Below are 21,455 nucleotides of genomic sequence, written 5' to 3'. Positions count from 1 at the left end.
AATCAGACTAAGGTCAGCTTGGCACATGGCTTTTGCAGTAGTTTACACTCTCACAAATATTTATTTTTATCACCTGTGTGTAAGAGTCAACTCAGATGAAGTATGTTTTTTGAGTTTTTCTGTAAGTAGGTGAAGGGGAACTGTATTTATACAAGTGAAATCTTACCTAAGGTTTCTAAAGGAAGCCTAGGGAAGGACTGAGAGCCAGACAGACGGAGAAAAGAGCTGCCTCCCTTAGCACCAATCTAAAAGAAGCTAACTGCTCATACTGTAAGACGGAACTCAAATATACCTCACTGCTGAAGGCTCAGCGACCGTCAGGAGAGCTGTCTGCTTTCGCCCTTGTCAGACTCTCATCAGCACACTACATGCAGTGTGCTGTGATCATCAGCCCACCAGCTCTGCCCAGGGAGAAGCTCTCTGAAGGCAGAGCATGAGCTTATCACGTGAATCTCCAATGACTGGCAATGTCGGGCACATGGCAGACATATACAAAATAGCTGATAAATGATTAAATGACCCCTAAATACCTACCCTTGTTAAAAAAAAAAAACAATCAAAATCATGTTATAGAATACTCTGAGAAGAAAACATTATTAGAACCAGTCATTCTAGTTTCTCAGAGGGTATTCACAGTCCTAGTGATTTATTTAAGACTGAGTGATTCTAAATGGGAAATTTGTAATGATGTGAAAGTCTTTGATTATCTTAGGTACTAAAGTACCATTATTTTCTTCACATCAGAGAGTAAATAATGACAGAGTTGTGTAAACTTCTAACTCCAGGACTAACGGGTTCATGAAAGTTTATTAAGTAAATAATATACAACGTTCTCACGCTTTAATATGATCTTCATGTTTGACTAATGAAGGTAAAAAAAGGGCACATTTTAGAAGGAAAATCACTAGCAGGATTGTTGTATCGGGTTCCTATAGTTGTTTTTCTTAACCTACGAGCCTTAAACACAGAAGTCCCCCAGATCTTTTTCAACCAGGATTCCTACAAATGTGCAAATTTTGTCACCAATTAACTTCTGTCCTCTGCATTTAGAGAGGTATTGGCTATGTGTCATCTTTGGGAGAACTGAGAAAATTGTCACTCATCTCATTCTCCATGGGGCTTGACTCTCTCATGGAAACCCCACTGAGAAATGCTGCTAAAGTCTCAGAAGGTGTCTGAGACCCTACAATTCATCCTCGAATCTTCTCTGTCAGCAACTACTAAAAGACAATGTTTTTTAAAAACATGTCCACAAGGGGATCACATGCTTAGAAAGGTTGAAAACAACTCACCCAAGGCAGGATGTAATATTAAAATGTCTTGCACACAAATTATTTGCATGCTTTTAGTTTAAAACTTCATTTGTAAGAAGTACTTAACAGCGGGAGGTAGCACAGAATATGGATGGAGGACAGATGAAGGGTTAAGTCCCAGCACTGTCACTGTCCAGCAAGGTGACTTCAGATAAATTACTTCTCTGAGATTTAGTTTCTTCACTGTAAAATGGAAATAATAATACCCATATCATCAGATAACGCAAATAACATTCTACAGGACCCAGTATGGAGCGTATGGCAGATACTAGCTGTACAACACAAAAAAATGGTAGTCTATATGCATACTGTTTCCTCTTCACCTACAGCCAGATTTTTTTTTCTTTTTTTAGATTGGCACCTGAGCTAACATCTGTTGTCAACCTTCTTTTTTCCTTCTTCCCAAAGCCCCCCAGCACATAGTTGTATATTCTGGTTGTGAGTTCCTCTGGTTGTGCCACGTGGGACACTGCCTCAACATGGCCTGATGAGCAGTGCCATGCCCGTGCCCGGGATCCAAACCAGCAAAACCCCGGGCTGCCGAAGCGGGAGCGCAAGAACTTTATCACTTGGCCACAGGGCTTGCCCCCAGCCAGTGTATTTTAGCTATCTATTTTAATCCAATTACAGCATCAGAATTTCATCATTTGTTCAAACGATGAACACGAACAAGACATGGTGCCATCGGTCCTCTAACAAGGAAGATTTTTTTTTCCCTCTGATAATTACCAGGTGATTGCTGGTCAAAAGACTATTCTAAGTACTTTACAAATAATAACCTATTTACTCCTCAAAGCAGCCATAGGAAGATATTCCCATTCTGTTAATGAGGAAATGGAGGCATATTAAATAAATGAACAAATGTTAAACGCTCAGAACACACACTAATATTTGTGATAGGGAGTATTTACCTACCTTTGTAGCAATTCCTTTTTCCAAACTCTCCTTTTGTCTCTCCTAAGGAAGCATTCTCTCTTCCCTTTTCTGTCCCCATCTGGTACATCTGATTCTGCACGTATTTACTCTGAACACATGAGTCACTTTAAATCTTGTTACCCTTCTGTTTACTCTCATTTCTCCTGTTAACACAACCCTTGTTGCTTAGTCTTGGAAAAGGTGCTTTTTACAAAATCCATGAAGCATGTGCAATTCATCAGGAAGGCAAATGCTTTACTAAGTCCTGTATGTCTCTTATCTGGCCTTAGTGGTTTACAACATATCAAGTATCACAATCATGTTTAAAGAGAGAGAGAGAGAGAATATTCGTGCATGAACCCATGCCATTTTCCTCTCTTTTTGTTCTGGAAGAACACTAGGCAAGGAGTTGGGAGACCTGATTTCTATGTCTGCTTCTGCAATAGTGTTCCCTTGGACTGGTCACATAATAAATCCAGGTTTCAATATGTCCACAGTAAAATGCGCATGCCTGGCTTAGATGTCATGTAAAGGCTCTTCCAAATCTAAAATGTTACGATTTGTATTTAAAACAAATACATTCTGGTTATGCCTAAGTCACTCAGAAACAAGGCTTTAAGGGTTGCATTAATAACACTGACACCTGAGCAGGAGATTCATTATGACACATGGACAAAGCAGAGATTCCTAAGGTCATACAATCCTTTACTTCTTCTAAAATACATAAATCCAATGCATTAGCAAGTGATATACAAAACCTACAGAGTACCAACTAGCTACCTTAATGACTTGGTGACAAGCTTTTTCAACTGGCAACAGAAACACATAACTAGGTAAAGACTGTTGGGAGACATTGCCCATAGGTCTCTCGTGTTTTGGCACATCTTGCAAACAGAGGCATTAACTGCCTTGTGCTCTGGACAACCTTCTTATGGATTTTACGGAGGGAACAGACATGGAAGGTGGAGATACTGACTCCCTTTAGAGCAGAGAGTAGTTTGTTTGCTAACAGATATATTTAAAGTTATCTCCATCCAAAGCAGAGGTTGGCTAGGTTTGCTTGAAGCCTATTATAAAAGATCGGGGTTTCCTAAGCTCAGGGTTCATCTCCTGTAATGCAACCCATTCCACGTGGAGACGTAAGCTGACCCTTGTCACACTGTCGTGTGGGCTAGGGGGACGACACAAGAAAATGATGATACTCTGGCTCCCACTACTGCTGTGAGTAATAAACTGTCCTTTGTCTCTGACCCAGGAATCTCAAATCTCTACCAGGATCCCACACAACTGTGGCAGGCTAATCTGTTAGCTTGAAAGTAGGACAAAAATCTCAGATCCTTCACAGTAGTAGACAGGATTGGGGGCCTATGACTAAGAGGACAAAGCATGAACCTTCCAGTTACCTCTACAGTATGACTGTAACATTCTATAAAGCTCTATGCAAGTTATTTTGATGTTTAATTTCCCATGTGGAAATTTTATCCACAAAGGTCTTTACTTATAAGCAATCAAAATTCAGATGAACATACGAGATGTTTCTTTAAAAGTTGACATTTTGAATGTGCCAGCAGTCTAAACTGAAATTAAACCAATTATGAAGTTTTCACATGTCCCATCAAGTCTACCAAGACACTTTATTGTATAATACTAGCAATCTCTGAACAGTTAGAAATTTTCTATTGAAAGTTATTATAAATTTTCAACTGTGAGCTGTCTCAATGCTCTCAAGGTAACTTCTAAAGAAAGGGCTAAACTAAAAAGCAAACCATGTCAGGTTTTCCCAAAAAATATAGCTACCTTCAAAGTACCCCTGGCTGTAAGAAGTGCAGGAAGCCAGATTTTTAAGGCAAAACATTCTTCCTTCCTTTCTTGGCTACTGCTGTGCCAAGATCAAACAAGGACCAGCAAAGACCAAAGCGATGGAGGAACTGGGACTCAATTCACTGCTGAGTCACTGAGCAAGAACAAGTTAATTCTATCTTTAAAAAAAATTAACACAAGTTTAATGGAAGGGCTTACACTCCAAAGCCAGTTTAAAAGAAGTACTTATACTGCAAAGCCATTGCTCAGACCTCCTACAAATCTAAAATAAAACACATTATTATTGAAAATCTCTACATTCACTGAGGTTTTCATTTAGGGAAACACAGGCAATTTGATGATCCTTTGGGCAAGGAATCAGAATCTACGAATATTAACAGAGAGCAAGAAATTTTCTGTAGGGATGTTATTCAGATTTATTTTTAGATTAAAATTATTTCAAAATATGTCATAATACTATCATGGAGAAAAAAGAGCTGCAAAAGACTTTATAAGCCATTATTAACTCTCACAACACTCACATGAAGTAGGTATCATATATCATTTTAGAGATGGAAAACAGAAGTTAAATAACTTACCAAGATTTTAGAAGCAAAACTGAACTTGTTATAACTCTTAATATCAGATAATTCCTTCCCTAAAGAAACAATTTCCTAATTACAATGACATCAGATAATAATATGAGGTTGAAATTGAATTAGTTTAAAAAAATAAAAACATGACTAATTAGAGTTTCAAAAAATAAAACCAACATGACTGTAACACTTAATTTCTAGATACAATGAACGGCACTAGTCTGTAATTAAAATGTAAAAAATCTCAAAGACGATTTCAGCAGTGGTAGGCATACACCAAAAGTTCAATAAATATTTACTGAATTAAAAATAAAATCTAACGTCAAGGACTAGATGTAAGAAAAATATTAAGGAATTTTAGGCTAAAGGATATTCAGTTCTTGTCCTCTTTTCCATGTTTATTTTCCAGGAAAATATCCAGACACCAATGTATTGCAATACCTGAACACATCTATACCTTTCTCAACCAGCCAGTAGAAAGGGAAGGGGAGGAAAGGAAGGGAGGCTGGGGAGAGGAGAGGAGGGGAGGGGGGGGAGGGAGGGAGGGAGGGAGGGAGGGAGGGAGGGAGGGAGGGAAGGAGGGAGGGAGGAAGGAAGGAAGGAAGGAAGGAAGGAAGGAAGGAAGGAAGGAAGGAAGGAAAAGGCCTTCCTGACTTTGGTATTTAGCTATATGGGAAAGAAGTTGGAATGACGGGTGGGGAACAGCATATGGAACGATCAACAAGGACTTGACTATCTTAGATTGCAGAGAACCATTTGTTTCAGAAAACCTCCAAGAGTTTAGATCCATGGTCCCATGGCAGGTAAATTGCTCTCAGAAATAATGTTCTGCCAGTCTTGCTATGACAGTGCAATGGAATAAATATGGGCTTTTAATTTGGACAAATTTGGTATAGCCACTTATAACTGTATAACACCAATATCCTAAATTGTATGAGTCTTCAGACTTTTATTAGTCTTAAATGTAGCAGAAGAGAGACAAGTGGAGAGACACTGAAGGTGACAGGTATGAATTTAACATTAAATGGACCTTATTTTAAAAATAAGATAGTATTTTTGAAATATAACCAAGAGAAATAACCAGCTAGGTTACTATATTATATAATATCTGAATATTTTATGTGTGTAATATAAATTCATCCCAACAACAAACAGGCCATTTTGCTTCTTAATATTCTCTTGTATGTTTTCAGTTCAATGTATTATTTGGTTTAGAAAAAATCAACCCATGAAAACTGAATTCACTGGGTAAAGAAGTGAGGAAGCCTGATGTGGTAGACTAACATGTCTATCCTTCTTTGCTTCCATGTGCCATTCCAAAAGATCTATACTTGTCCAAAATAGATGTGCTAACCACCTAAACAACAACCTGTGTTTTTGTAGTCTTCAGAAAAACGCTGGGTGACTGTAATGTGCCTCACTCCACGTGTAGAGCAGAACGAGGCAGCTGACAGCAACCGCCACCGGGGGCTGGACAGAGAGAGGCTGCACAGCAGTGAACTGGGTTAAAATCTGAAGAGTGTGTGTTCACTCTTGGTGGCTGCTAACGGTGAGAAAAGGCGAAAGCATAAATCATGGATTGAAGAGTTTTCAATTCTTAAATTACATGATTAGATTTTACCAAGAAAAAAATAAAAACCTCTGTACTACTCTTACTAGTTTTAATTAAAAATCTAACCTATGTTTACATTATTTTATTCTCAAGAGGTTTGAGAGACCAGAAAACTGTCAAAACTGTCTTGCACTGTCATCAACTTTACTAGCTTCAAGAAGCAGCAGCTATCTGTAAAATGCTGCCAGAGACGAATCAACTTACGCAAAGTCTCAGAATGATGAGTGCCAGAACTAAGCTCAAAATCCCAGATGCCAGCCCATCTTCTAGCAATCACTCACTATGTATTTATTAAAAGTCTATTATGTGCCTACTGACAGCTATTCTCTGTTCAGTAATACAACAGAAATACAATAATTTATCTCCAATAATTACTACGCTGATTAAGCAACAAGATTTGCAACTTTAGGACAGGCCAGTGTGTCACCAGGTCAAGACTCTCAAGTTCTCTCCCCCACACCTACCTCTAAGGGAAGCCAAGTCACCAGAGCCAGATTTTCTAACATGTGACTTTCTCCTTTCTTGACCTCCCCCGCTGCTCCTGCCCCAGTAACTAGCCCCTGGGTCAGACACTGACAGTGACCCAGAAACTGCTACAAAGAGATGAATAGGGCCAGGTGGGTTCTTCCTCTTTTGAACCTGAATAGGGAAGTATGGAGCAACTATGCTAGCAGAGGCTGGGTCCAAAGTAAAAAGGCCTAGGAGGTGTATGGGGTCAGGGGGAGGTTGGTCATTGGCAGGTTCAAAATAAAATAGAATACAGGGGCACACAGCTACTGGGAAAGGACCTTCAGAAAGAAGCAAGAGGTGACACCAAGAACTGCCTCAGTTTTCTTCTAGTTCCAGACCACATTTATCCAGACACAGGAGTGTGGCTGTGAAAGAGCAAGGCACTGTGACGATTTAGTGAGGACAGAGCAGCAGGAGTATGTCAAGTATAAAAGAAGATTAAGAGCAAAGGGCAGAGCCCAGATCACGTCACTCTTAGGCAAGGTTCCTCAGGCTCAGCACTACTGACTTTTGGGGGCAGATAATCCTTTGTTGTCCTGTGTACTATGGAATATTTAGCAATATCCTTGGCCGTTACCCACTAGATGTCAGTAGCAACCTCCTCCGCAGTTGCTGCAATCAAAAAACAAAAAAAAAACCCAAAAAACCTGACTCCAGATATTGCCAAATGTCCTCTGGGGCAAAATTACCCATGGTTGAGAGCCACTGCTCTAAGGAGGTTGAATTTTAACCTGCTAGCAATGGAAGCCATTTAATGCTTCTAAGCATAGGGAGCAATATGATCAGAGTGACTTTTCAAATGAATGCAGCAGTGTGGAGGTTGACTCTGGAGGCAAGAGGGTGACAAAAGGACCAGGCTGACGAAAGACACAGTTTAGGTAAAGATGATGACCATGGGAACCAAGGCAGTAGTAGTGGAGACAGAAAAGAGAATATGAAAGCAAGTTACAATGGGAGAGTCAGACAGAACTCCGGGGCCCAAGGAGCTACAGTATTTGAGGGGAAGGGAGAAATGGTACAGAATTCCCCTGTAGGTTTCTGGCTTGGCAATTTAGGTTGCTGTGGTGGGGGCCATTACCGAGGATAGGGAATTTAAAAGGAAGAGCAAGTTTAAAAATGAATTCAGCTTTAAACACAATAAAAGTTTAAGCTAAGTGGGGGATATCCAGGTAGTGAGGTTGGTAGAGTTAGGGTTCAGCTAGCCAGCACTTATATAGTACATATTATGTGCCAGGCCATTTACAAATATTAACTCACTTAATCCCTGCCATATTCAATGAGACAGCAACTACTGTCACCCCATTTAACAGATGGGGAAACTGCAGCACAGAGAAGTGAAGTAACTGCTCTCAGATTCCACAGCCAGTGAGTTTTGGAACTGGAATCCCAAACTCAGAGTCTGTGCTCTTAACCACTACACTGTACTGCCTGCCTCAAGAAAAAAGAGAAAGACTGGGATTGTAAATGTAGATTTGGATGGTTTTCAATAGAAAAGGCATAGCAGGTGAAGTCACAGGTATATATGTGAACTTGCAGGGAAAATGAGCAAAGAGAAGAAGAAAACAATCAAAGATGAAATACTGGAGAAAAGTATCTGTTAAGCCAAAGGTGAAGGAGGAGCCAGAGGAAGTAGCCACTGGTGGGGATGCAAGAGGAGGCAATAGGGAAAGTCTTAAGGGAAGGAAGGAAGTAATGACATCTTTGTAATCCACAACAACCACTTGTATATAATCTGTTCTTTATAAATGTTTTTAATTGAATAACCTTTTAACCCCAAATAATGATATCAAATATCCATGCTTATCACATATTCAAAAGACTTCAGAGTTGAGCAAAACCCAAATCATCTATGTTTGTGATGTTCTAGAATACCCAGTTTGTGGAAGACATAGTCATTAAATATGAAACAACAGCTTAGATACCATATGAAATCATTCTTTACATTTATGTGCAGCTAAGGTTTTTAAAAGCTGTATCACATCCTACTTTCACAGAAATGAAACATTACTTTGTTTTGCATTTTGTTGAAGATCACATGAAATATTAGCTCTTCTAAGTTTTGCAACTGTCAAATACAAAATTTTGTAGTCTCTTCCTGAAAGAGAATTTAGAAAACTTGTATATGAAAACTGCTTACTTCTCACTTGAAGGAGTTACCAGAGCATATGGTGAATCTTCAGTTGTTGTACTGCCATAATAATCTTCTGTGTATCTAAATAGTTTTTCTTATGCATTCCTTATCATACTTTACAATTTTATACCCTAAACACATTTAGTAGAAAATGAGTTTGCTCAAAACACAAAAAAGCTGGCCCCCATTTCCCATTTGAGACAAGTATTTCCTAAGGGAATAAACCTTGATTCTCAGGCCCAAACTCAAAGTGCCTTCTAAACCTGAACGTGGGTACAAATCATTTGGAGATCTTGTTAAAACAAAAGCAGGTCTGAAGCTGGGCCGACACTGCATTTCTAACAAGCTCCCTCCCGTACGATGCGGATGCTCGGTCCACACTGGCTGGCTCAGCTGTGGCTCTTGGACCAGAAGCACTGGCACCACATGGGAACTTGTTAGAACTGCACGTCCCTCGGTGTGACAAACAGAGCATACTGACACCATCTGCTGAAACTGATGACTAGAAATTTACATTAAATTATTTCTTTAAAAATCCACTTACAAAAATTGATTCACATTTTCTTTTTTGTTGTTACTGAAGATCAGACTTTCTTTTCTCTCTATTCCCTCCATTTCCCTAAAATGTGGATGTAATACATAAGCCCCTCCACGAGAAGCCCCCAGCTGGCTCTTTCAGGCTTCTCTCCCACAATCCCTATGCAGGTTCACAATATGCCAAGTGAATGGGTCATTTCCTAAGCATAAACCATGCTCTCTCATCCCACCCCTTCTTGCTTTGTTTTGGTTTGCTGTGGTTGATGCTCTCCCTTGATAGGCCAGTCTCGAGAGCCATCTCTTTCTACTCACCTTGCCTAAGTTCTCAATGAGATGTGACCTCACCATTCTCTGACCCGACCACTCACCGTCACCATAGGAATTTTTCTTTCTAATATTTACCACATTCTGCTGTATATAAGATATGTTGGTCCTTGTCTTACCTTGGCTTCTTAAGTACAAGCTACTTGAGGGCAGGAATTTTTATAACTAATTTGAGAATTCCCTGCACCAATACCATTCCTCACTAATACAATGTTCAATAAAATTTCATTAAAATGAAGTAAAGCACTACTCCTTATTGATGATAAACTTGATCTAAATATTCCCAACTCACAAATCTAAATTATGTTTCTCATTTCTCGAAATACAACTCATTTTCTATCTTTAGTCATCACAGATAGAAAATTGGGCACAGTGCTTTATTCGCTTTTTTCCAACTCTTACACCTAGAAAAGTTTTACTTAATTGTGTCTCACACATTTTATCAGAACTTAAATTATGAACCAGTTCATTTGGCATTTTCATATTAAACAGGCCAAATGTTCATATATCAGTTGAGGAAAATTAACCTTGTAATGAAATCTTCATAAAACCATCATAAAATTCCACATATATAAAAAGCAAAATAGACCACAAAGCAGCATAGATACCATTAGATCTGTCATGCTGAAATAAAGCATGGTGATAAAGGTTAATTTTTATAAACTGGAGGCTATTCAGAACACCTGGAAGAATCTGAGGCATGAGGTGACCTATGTTTACTTTAAATCACGAAGTTAGTGTTAGTCCAAAGTCAGTCAAATGGACAACCTCTCAGGTACAAACCAAAAAAATAATCCAATACAATGTATTAAGACCAGACCTAAATTAAACAGTGAGTCAGTGGAACATATCCTCTGCTAAATTCTGTGGATAAACAAACAGATGGAGAATATAAGTTAGTTCTGAGTGACTGTTAAAAATGAGCCCACGTCAATAAGAGCCCGATGTCTCTAACCAATGGATAGAAAGTGAGATGAGAGTTTAACAGTGATACGGAGTTGTGATAACCACCAATGACTGGAACACAAAACTAATCATCAGCACTCCATTTCCCCCAAAGCAAGAACTAAAGGAAACGATCTGACTTCTCACTACATAACAAATGTTCCACTTGAGAGTTGCTAAGACAATATTGAGTGTCCTGACTGAAGACCAGGAAGTACCCACATATGTTAAAAATCCCTGAAAATGACATTCATTTATCATTTGTTAACTAGCTTTCCTATTATTAAAGATCATGTCTTTGGCAAAGGGGAGGAAGGGTTATGGTGGGGTTATGGTGACACTGTGGCAGGCAGAATAATGGCTCCCCCAAAATGTCCACATGCTAATCCCCTGAACCTGTGAATATGCTGCCTCACAGAACAAAAGGGACTCTGCAATTGTGATCCAGCTAAGGACCCTGAGATGAGTAGATTATTCTGGTAGGGCCAAGGCAATCACAGGGATCCTCAAAGTAGAAGAGGAGGTCAAAGTGATGAGATGTGAGGACTCAACAACCTATTGTTGCTGGCTTTGAACATGGAGGAAGGGGCCACAAGCCAGGGAATGCGGGCAGCTTCTAGCAGCTGGAAAAGGCAAGGAAACAGATTCTCCTATAGAGCCTCCAGAAAGGAATGCAGCCCTACTGACATCTTGACTTTATTTTTATTTTATTTATTGTTTTTGGTGAGGAAGATTGGCCCTGAGCTAACATCCAATCTTCCTCTTTTTGCTTGAGGAAGATTGTCACTGAGCTAACATCTGTCACAATCTTCCTCTATTTCATGTGGGATGCCACCACAGCATGGCTTGATGAACAGTGCTAGGTCCATGCCCTGGATATGAACCTGTGAACCCCAGGCCGCCAAAGTGGAGCATGCGAACTTAACCACTACGCCACCAGGCTGGCACCAACATCTTGACTTTAGCCTAGTAAGACCCATGGCAAACTTCTAACCTACAGAATCATATTAATAAATTTGTATTGTTTTAAGCCACTATTTTGTGGCAATTTGTTATGGCAGAAATAGGAAACTAACATAATGGTAAGCTGCTATGAAAAGAATTCTTTAAAACAAACACAGATAACTCCTTAAACAGTAGTGTGATGCTCTATAAAATGCCCAGCAAATATGTTAATTAAGATTTAGTTTGAATTACTAAGAAATACACCTGCTCCTCTATAAAAAGCTAACACACAAAGCTTAAAACCAGATTTTATGAAAAGGTCGAAAGTAAAGACAATTAACTTGATCGAAAAATTGGGTTAGAAAACAAAGCAGAACAAGGTATTTTCAACCAAACAAGAAGGTGATAAAAATTAAGGAGAAAAAATTTGATATTCCTCACAGATAACATTTAAAAAGGGACCAGCATAGTATCTTTTTCAACAGGGTTGCCAGAAGGCAAAAATTAGTATTTCTTCTAAAGTTCATATTTACCTGATGATCCTCTGGGCAGCATACTGATGGAGAGAACGAAACTGTGCCGACATATTTGCTAAGGCTGCCAGACAATTTGTGTGAAGGTACTTGTCCTGTCAGAAAACAGCAGGTTTAAAACATACATCCAGTCTTTTCTGCATTTTAAACAAGGTTAACTAGAAGCAAATTTAAACTCAATACTCCCTGATTTTAAAAAGTTCATGTCCACGATCCCTTTTCTCTAATTCCAAAATCCATAAAGCTCTGAAAATTCAAAGTTTTTTCATCACTCATTTGGAAGCAACACCTGGCACAAAAGATTACGCTGCTATTTATGGTCTTCATTATGCCCACCCTGGTGAACTCTGAAATATTTCGTAGCAGAAATATTAATGTTTAATTATAGTGTGCTGCTCCAGAACCTAATCGTTACACAGAGTGTAGCATATGCACTATAATTATCTTTCTAAAATCAAAAAGTTCTCCATTCTAAAACATGTCTGGCTCCTGGAGTTTCAGATAAAAGACTGTGGACGTGTATCTCTGTTAGCCCCACTGAGGGAAATAACTGAAAACAGTGCAGTAACCTGACCATTTCTCTGAGCTATGAGTTCTGTATATTGCTTCTCTATCAACTGGAACTGAAATTTGCTCCCGGGTACTGCAAATACAACAATCTGGCCAAAATTTCCCTCTCACTCTTTAAAGGATTCTCTTTCTTCTACATTTCTTTCCCATCTCAGTTCACATTTTCTGGCGCTTGTATCTTCTTCCAGTTTGTTGTTGCTGCTTTTAAAAGGCAAATCAATTTCATTGGCCCAGCAAAGATACACAACATCTTTTACCTAAATGTGACCCGCTGCATGTTTTCTATTTCATGTAAAACATCTCTGATCACACAACCTATTAAATGTTAAGAAACAGACACTGTACACATTACCTTAGGATCATGTAATACGGCGACCATACGCTGATCTGTATCTTCCCACCATATTTCATGAGAATGTTAGCACTGTAAATATTGAGACTGCTCTACACTATAGTCTTAATTGCACTGTGTTCATAAAGATAGCAAAATAACTCTGGAATACTTACTCTTGTCCTTGTCATGTTGTACTGAATGGTTCTTATTACGACCAATATCAGGAGACTCCCCAGAGAAATTTCAGTTAAAACTCGTTCTGAATACCAAGTAATATTTTTTAATATCTGTAATGGGGAAGAGAGGCTTGAGTAAATATGATTGCTTTAGGAAGAAAAGAAGTACCCACGTCCACATTTTCTGAGAAGCCATGGAAGTGCTCTGCAGTGAGTTAAACAGTATATAAAAGCGAATCGTCAGACTTTCAGTTCAAGATAGCAAAACTGTGCTCATGTGTTTACTTCTCCTTCTTAAATATAACAGAAAAAAAACAGGCCTGGAAAACAGAGGAGGGTATCATCAGTAGACAAAAAGGAGATAAATTTGAAAGAGGTGTGGCACCTAAGGCAAGACTGACAGAAAAACCAATCACAGCTCAGAAGTGTGAAAGCGAAAATAAGCAAACCAAGGAGCCCCCTGAAAAGTAGAGCTGTCCCAGCAACCACAGAAAACCCCACGCTTGTGTTCAGGAAAAGCCAACGACGCAAACAAGCCAAGATCTTCGAGAAGAAACACAGCCGTGTTCTGCTCTGGCGCTCACCTCCAGGACTTAGTAAGAAAGAACTGAGTTGGTGCAGTTCCACAGTAGATTTGTAACATGGGCATCAGAGAGAGAGACAAAAACTAGGCAGGGCAGAAGCCAATTCTGGGCTGCCACAACAAGGAGGTAAAACGCAAAAAAACCCAACTGGCTCAGCTAAGCACTAGAACTCTCCTATTGTTCTCTTCCATGAAAGTCCTTCCCACTTCCTTTCTCCTGGATTCATGGAGTCAGTGTGCCACATTCTTCTCCACCTGTACACGAAAAAGGAAAAGACTTGTGGCTGATTCCTGCCCTCTCCACTTGGAAGATGGCCCATCTGCAGATGCAGAGCACACCTGCCCTCCACCACGAGAACTGCTGAGGGGGCTCCTACCACGTCTCAAAACAAACGAATCTAGACTTTCCTTTATAACTACGAATGAACCAAAAAGCCACCAAAAGAGTGGAGAAATTCAACAATCTAGACATGCTGAATCTAATCAAGCCTCTGTTTTAATTACCAGCATATATGAAATACAGAGGATAGAAAAACATGTTAAATAGCACAACAATATAATCAGTCAAAGCCAAATATAACAAATTCTACTAAACAAATGACCCAGTTTTTACAACAAATAAATAATGTAGTAAGGTGGGAAAGGGAGAGACTTATAGATTTTAAAAAGGTCTTAAGAACTAAGCCAACCGACTCAAAAAAGACATTTTAAAGATAATTGGAGAAAATGAATTGAGTATTAGGAGGCATTAAAAAATTATTGATTTTTTTTGACGTGATAATGGTATTACGGCTACATATTTTTTTAAAGTCCATACTTGTTAAAGTGACAAACTGAAATATTTCAAGTAAAATTCTATATATGAGATTTATAGGATTTTTTAGTTCAGCCAAAATATAAAAGGCATCAAGGATGGTGTAGTAGAGGAAAAAAGAACAGAAGGATGTTGGTGATGAGTCCATGGGAATTCATTACACTATTTTCCCCAATTATGTTTACATTTGATGTGTTCATAATAAGAATTTTACCAAATAAATAAACAATGTGAAACTAAGTGTGAAACTGAACAAGCAGAGCAAATAGACCCCCCAATTAAACAGAGATAATTGAAGAAGCTGGAAAAATTTTTTTTTTAATTCTAGTTAGTATCTTTGGTGAGATCTGACAGAATACAGTATCCATAAAATAAGAACAGGCTAACATGATAAAGGAGAATCAGAGAACAACGAAAAGCTATTGAAGATTCAAAATATGATAGCTGAAACTTAAAAGAGAGGAATTAACAGGATATGCACTATGGAAAACTAAATTTGTAATCTGACAGTCTAAATTGAGAAGTTTTCTCACATGGTAGCAATAAAGATAAGCAGATAGAAAGAACAAGAGAAAAGCAGAGATCTAATGTCTCCTCAGTAAAAGCTTCAGAAGGAACAGACTGGAAAGGAAAAAAAAATTGGTAACAGGAGAAAATATCTTTGAGGGGAAGAAAAACTTTCAACATTTTAAGGAGAAATATGGAAAAGAATCAAAATATACTCTGGTAAGACTTCTGCATTCACAGTATTTGAGCAAATTATATTGGCTTCCAGGTAGAAGACACACGTGGTCACAAAAGAAAGAGAAGCAGACTAACACTAGGTTCCCCGTCTTCAACACTGTCCATCTTAAGGACAACCGAACAACATCTACAAGTTTTTGAGGAACAGATCATGATTCCAGAATTCTACACCTAGAGAAACCAGCACACAAAAATAAAAACTTATTGGGGCCGGTGCAGTGGTGCAGTGGTTAAGTATGCATTTTCCACTTCGGTGGCCTGGAGTTCGCTGGTTCGCATCCTGGGTGCAGACCTTTACACTGCTTGGCAAGCCATACTGCAGGAGGGGTCCCACATATAAAGTAGAGGAAGATGGGCATGGATGTTAGCTCAGGGCCAGTCTTCCTCAGCAAAAAGAGGAGGATTGGCGGCAGATGTTAGCTCAGGGCTAATCTTCTTTAAATCAATCAATCAATCAATCAATCAATCAAATAAAATAAAAACTTATTTTTACCAGGAAAAAATAAAAACTTTTATGTACGCAAAGACTCAACATGGACCACCTATGCACCATTTTAGGGTAAAAAAACAAAGGACACGTGTCAGTGCTTAGCTGCCCCTCCTTACCATCATAATAAGAATAACAAATACCAGCCAGATGAGTTCAAGAGAAGGAAAATATGGACTGCCAAACGACAAACAAAAAACATCAAAAACAACCACAATTATAATCCATGAAATCAGGAAAATATAATTAAGTCTAAATAACATGGTTGCACCTTAGTTCTTCCAAAAGACCTATAAAACAGATATTTCTCTGGGTAAGTCTGTCCTCCAAGATTGCAAACGACACTAGGAATTAGAAAGGGGGTACGGAAACAGACAAGAAGAATAAAAAATCAAGAGAAGACTGTGCTCAACTTCACGCAAGGGCACACAGGAGCCTCCACGACAGGTTTTTACTCAGTTCAGCTCTCTGGCAAGAGCCCCACGTCTCCAACCCTGACCTGTTGTGCAGTCTTCACTCCGAGGCTGGCCTACAGCAATGTCCACTACGTGGTGGCTGAATATTATTTGTAAAGTGAAAAGTAAAACATGTAAAATTTTAAGCATCTACATTTATTTATGACTAATTATGGCCTTCATCAAGTAGAAGAGAGAACCTCTGTGTAAAACAAATAATAGTACTTGAAAAAATTCAAAACGATGAGTTTTGCCAGCTCAATCTTTATAAAGGAAGGGTGAAGTGCTCAGTTCCTCTGACTTACTCTCTATGGCAGCAGCTCCCAAAATGTGGTCTTGGGACTTCCAGATGTCCCTCAGAAAATCCTGGAGAATTCTCAAGGTCAAAACTATTTTCATGATAATACCAAGACATTACTTTCCACTCCCATTCTCTCACGAGTGTAGAGCTGAGTTTTCCAGAGGCTACATAAACATGTCTGATAGCGAAACAAACGTAATATAGAAGCTAACTTCTGTTAAGGCAATTCATTAAAAAGATTTGCAAAAAATGTATAACAATGCCATTCTTCTGGCTAAATTTTTGTTTGTGGAAAATAATAATTTTCATAAAAATGTTATTGATACTAACATGTAATGAGTTTATCTTTTTTACATGACCTAATATATTTTTTTAAATGTCAGTTTTAATTTCCAATACGGTGAATGTAGAGAACTATAATCCACATAAAAGAATTCCCTGGTGTCCTCAATTATTTGAAAATGTGAAGACCAAAAAGGTTAAGAACGGCTGTCCTAAGTCTCCAGGGGACACTAACCTGGGACACTCATCGGCAACTCTGCTAGTGAGAGGAGTCTCTGTCTCTCAAAAGGTCACACACTTGAGTATAGTTCAGTTTCTCCTCTCTCGGCTCCTTTATTTAGAAATAAATTATCATAAGCCATCCTTATTTGAGACAGAGGTCATTAATTCTTAACGTCTGCTTGTGTGTGTCAATTATGTAACTGGATGGAAGGAGCGTTTTGAATAAAAGTAGTCTTATTTCGTTGAACATTCAACAAATATTTAATGAGTTTCCACATAGTAAACTTTGAACGTTATCATGAAAATTAGAAATCCAATTTAGCATTTACATAAAGGGCTTGTCTTCTCTTCCTGTGAAAAACGTATCATTGTTTAGAAACTCTGGTAGTGTGGAAGAAAAATTATAAATAACCAGTTACAGAGCTCACAGAACCTCTGCGGGACGTTAATGCACAGCGGGCAGCATACAGAAAACGCCCTTGGTAACCTCGCTCTGGTTCCCAACCTACTTATTTGGTTCTTACAAAAACAATCCCTCCTCTCTTGCATTCAATATTCACACAGTGTAACAGTTGTAGACTGTTAGCATCCTCATTATGTATTATATGTATATTTATCATCTTATGCTAAAATAACTCCAATAACATGTAGAAGGAAACTCCTCAAGGATCTGAAAATGTCTTCCTTCTCAAAAACTGTATGAGATCTATCCAAACAACTTGAAATCAACAATCCAAAGTGACCTGTGTATCCTTATATGTATCATCACAGCACTATTCACAATAGCCAAGACATGGAAGCAATCCAAGTGCCCATCAATCGACGATTGCATAAAGAAGATGTGGTGTACATATATATATACACACACAACGGCATATTACTCAGCCAGAAAAAAAGACAAAATCATCCCATTTTCAACACCATGGATGGACCTGGAGGGTATTATGCTAAGCAAAATAAGCCAGACTGAGAAAGACAAACACTGTTTGACTTCACTCATATGTGGAAGATAAACACACAGATAAAGAGAAGAGTTCAGTGGTTACCAGGGGAAGGGGGGTAGGGGGTGGGCACAGGGGTGAGGGGGAGCACTTATATAGGGATGGACAAGAAATCATGTACAACTGAAACTTCACAATGATGTAAACTATTAAGAAGTCAATAAAAAATTAAAAAAAAATTTTTTTTAAGTATATGAGAATTCTTTGTGGTTCTAGGTCATTTTTTGAGCTTTTTTCTCCCATATGAGATATATTCCCCCATATGAATCTCTCTCTTCCATATGTTACATAGGGTAGAATATTATACAATAACATTATATCAACTGTTTAAAAAGTTCAATATACATAGAAAAGCACAAAGAATAATTAACTTCCATACTCCCACAATTGATATAAATATTTTATTTTTTAAGATATAAATCCCATTTTATTCCCCCAAAGAGGGACAACCACTATCTTGAGTTTAGTATGTATCTTTCTAGTTCATTTCAAATACTTTATATGTATACACACATACACACAACCAAAACCAAGCATTCCTTTGTGTATGTTCTAGTTTACATAAAGAGTATCATGATATATTAGGTTGAATATCCTAAATGTCCCCCAAAATTCATGTCACCCAAAACCTGTAAATGTGATCCTATTTGGAAATAGAGTCTTTGTAGACACAGTCAAGTTAAGATGAGATCATAGTGAATTAGGGAGGTCCCTGAATCCAATATGACTGGTGTCCTTTATAGGAAGAGGAGGAGAGACACAGAAACAGATACCCAAATGACAGAAGGCCATGTGATGACAGACGCAGAGATTGGATGCCCCTGCAAGCCAAGGAACACCAAGGATGGACCCCCAGAAGCTAGGAAGAGGCAAGGAATGACTCTCCTGGATCCTCCAGAGACAGCATGGCCTGCCGACATCTTGCTCTTGGACTTGTGGTCTCCAGAACTGTAACAATAAACTCTGTTCTTTTAAGCTGCCCAGTTTGTCACAGCAGCCCTCGTAAACTAACACACTTATTTGTCTGCATCTTACTTCTTCCACTCAATGTGTTTTTGTAACTCCTCTATATTGCTACATATAAGAATTAACATTCACCAAGTATGCCTAAGTCTGAGAGTACTAGCTACTTTTTTTAAATGAACCACTTCTATACTAGTTAGTAAACAGCTGCTGCCCAAGCCGGTCCTCCAGGACGTCCTGGTGGTTTGGCAATCATTATACAGCAGAGAACAGAGGACGACGGTCGACATCCATTCTTACTGGCTAGTTTGAAAATCACCTCTGCATACAAGTCTACTTCGTTCCATGTAAGCACTGTAGAGTACTGTACCAACAGGCCCCTTTTTAATCCACATCTCTATCAATGGAAATTTAGGGAACTTCCAGTTTTTCCTCTCTTAAAAACCATGTCACAGTATAGATTCTTACCCTTAGTATCCAAAATCTCATCATAGGAAACTCAGAAACCAGGGATTCCTTACTCTCCTTACTCTTAATATCTGGACATTAATTACCTAGAGTTGGAAATCATATTGATTTTTGAAAACAAAAATATCTGTAAAATGCCTGTTTTAAGCTACCCAGTTGGTGGTACTTAGTGACTTTATAAGCACATCTGCAAGAGTTTGTTAGGAAGCAGAATTGCTAAGCAATTGAACAGCTCCTTTTAAAAATATGTGCACATTTGGCCACTATTAACTAAAAAGCGTAGAGCAGCAGAGTCCAACACAGTAGCAGCAGCCACAGTGGGTATTTAAATTAAAATTTAATAAAAATTAAAAATGCAGTTCCAAGGCACGCCTGATGGCCTAGTGATTAAAGTTCGGCGCACTCTGCTTCAGTGGCCCGGGTACGGAATCACACCCCTCATCTGTCAGCAGCCAGGCTGTGTGGCAGCTCACACAGAAGAACTAGAAGTACTTACAACTAAAATATACAACTACGTACTGGGGCTTTGGGGAGGGGAAAAAAAGAGAGAGGAAGATTGACAAGAAATGTTAGTTCAGGGGAAATCTTTCCCAGCAAAAAAAAAAAAAAAAAAAAATCAATTCCTCAGTTCCAGCAGCTACGTTTCAAGTCCTTCATATCAGACAGTGCAGTTATAGATTTCTATCATCACAAAGGTCAAGTGAATAGCCTGGTAGAGAGAACACCACTGTATCCATCACCCAGTTTTATCAGATGTTAATATTTTTGCTTCTGAAGCACCTCAAGCCTCCTATACTCCTCTCTGATCATATTCTCTAACCTCTGGCAGCCACTATCCTAAATTTGGTACTTCGTTACCATGCATATTTTTAAGATTTATTATTATCAATTTACATAGTTCTATTTCATTCATTCTAGATGCTCTACAGTATTTCATTTACATTACCACTATTTACAATTTTTAAACACTGTATGCTACAATAAACATTCTCCTTGTGAATCTATGAAAAAGTGTTTCCTAAGATGCAAACCAGGAAATGAAATTGCTGGGAGGTAGAGTATTTACTTCTGCAGGTAATTTGAGAAATGTGAGAGGCTAAATTCCTCACTTTTGAGGAATTTACCAATTTTTACCAATTCCTCTTTCTTTATATCCTCACCAACTTTTGCTATATGAGATCTCGTAATTTTTGCCAACCTGATGAGTACAAAATATTTCACGGTTATTTTAATTAGCAGGATCCTGATGAATCATCAGGTTGAACATCCTTTAAAAATGCTTATTAGTCAGGTTTTCTATTCTATTTTTCTATTACTTTGCCCATTTCTCTACGGAATGCTTTGTTCTTTTAGTTGATTATAAGGGTTCTTTATAAATTAAAAATGCAAATGCATTGAAAGTTTCCATTTTAATGTAGCCAAACTTATTAATCTTTCCATTCACGGTTTATTCATTTTATGCTTTGCTTAAGAAATCCCTATCTGAAATTCATAAAAATATTATCCGTTAACTTCTCTTTCAAGGTTTTTAAAGTTCAGCTTTTCACACATAGGTCTTAATAGTCCAAGCGGAATTTTCCTTTGTATGCGGGGCAAGATAGTCTAATTTTTTTTCCATTTGGATGAGCCATGCTCTCAATCTCAGCACAATCTACTTACTACATCTGTCACACTTCATGTTTCCATATACGACCATGTAGTTTCTAGACTCTAAATTCTTCTGCATTTATCTACTTTTTATTCCAATGTTAATGAAACACAATCTTAAGCACTAACGTTTTATAACTAGTCTATCTGATAGGGTGAGTAACTCCACACTGAATTGCTTCAAAAACTTTCTAGGTTTTTCACTCTTGCATTTTAATTCTGTCTCACAAAAAACTGCTGAGATTTT

The 21,455-nt window shown here is 38.3% G+C and overlaps 1 protein-coding gene across 10 annotated transcripts in view; it reads right to left on the bottom strand.

The window, feature by feature from the left end:
- The window catches only part of DYM (dymeclin), a 374,085-nt gene that overhangs the window by 189,096 nt on the left and 163,534 nt on the right, over positions 1-21,455 (bottom strand). For all 10 annotated transcript variants that reach the window (XM_070513083.1, XM_044774709.2, XM_070513086.1 and 7 more), the window contains 2 exons: positions 13,239-13,352; positions 12,162-12,256 (listed from right to left, as the gene is read on the bottom strand). In XM_070513083.1, coding sequence (XP_070369184.1) covers positions 12,162-12,256; positions 13,239-13,352 — 209 coding nt within the window. The remainder of the gene's footprint in view (positions 1-12,161; positions 12,257-13,238; positions 13,353-21,455) is intronic.

Source organism: Equus asinus, chromosome 7 (assembly GCF_041296235.1).
Source record: "Equus asinus isolate D_3611 breed Donkey chromosome 7, EquAss-T2T_v2, whole genome shotgun sequence".
In the NCBI taxonomy this organism is placed as follows: domain Eukaryota; kingdom Metazoa; phylum Chordata; class Mammalia; order Perissodactyla; family Equidae; genus Equus; species Equus asinus.
The sequence above is the reverse complement of the archived record's forward strand: the minus strand, read 5'-3'. Positions and strand labels throughout refer to the sequence as shown.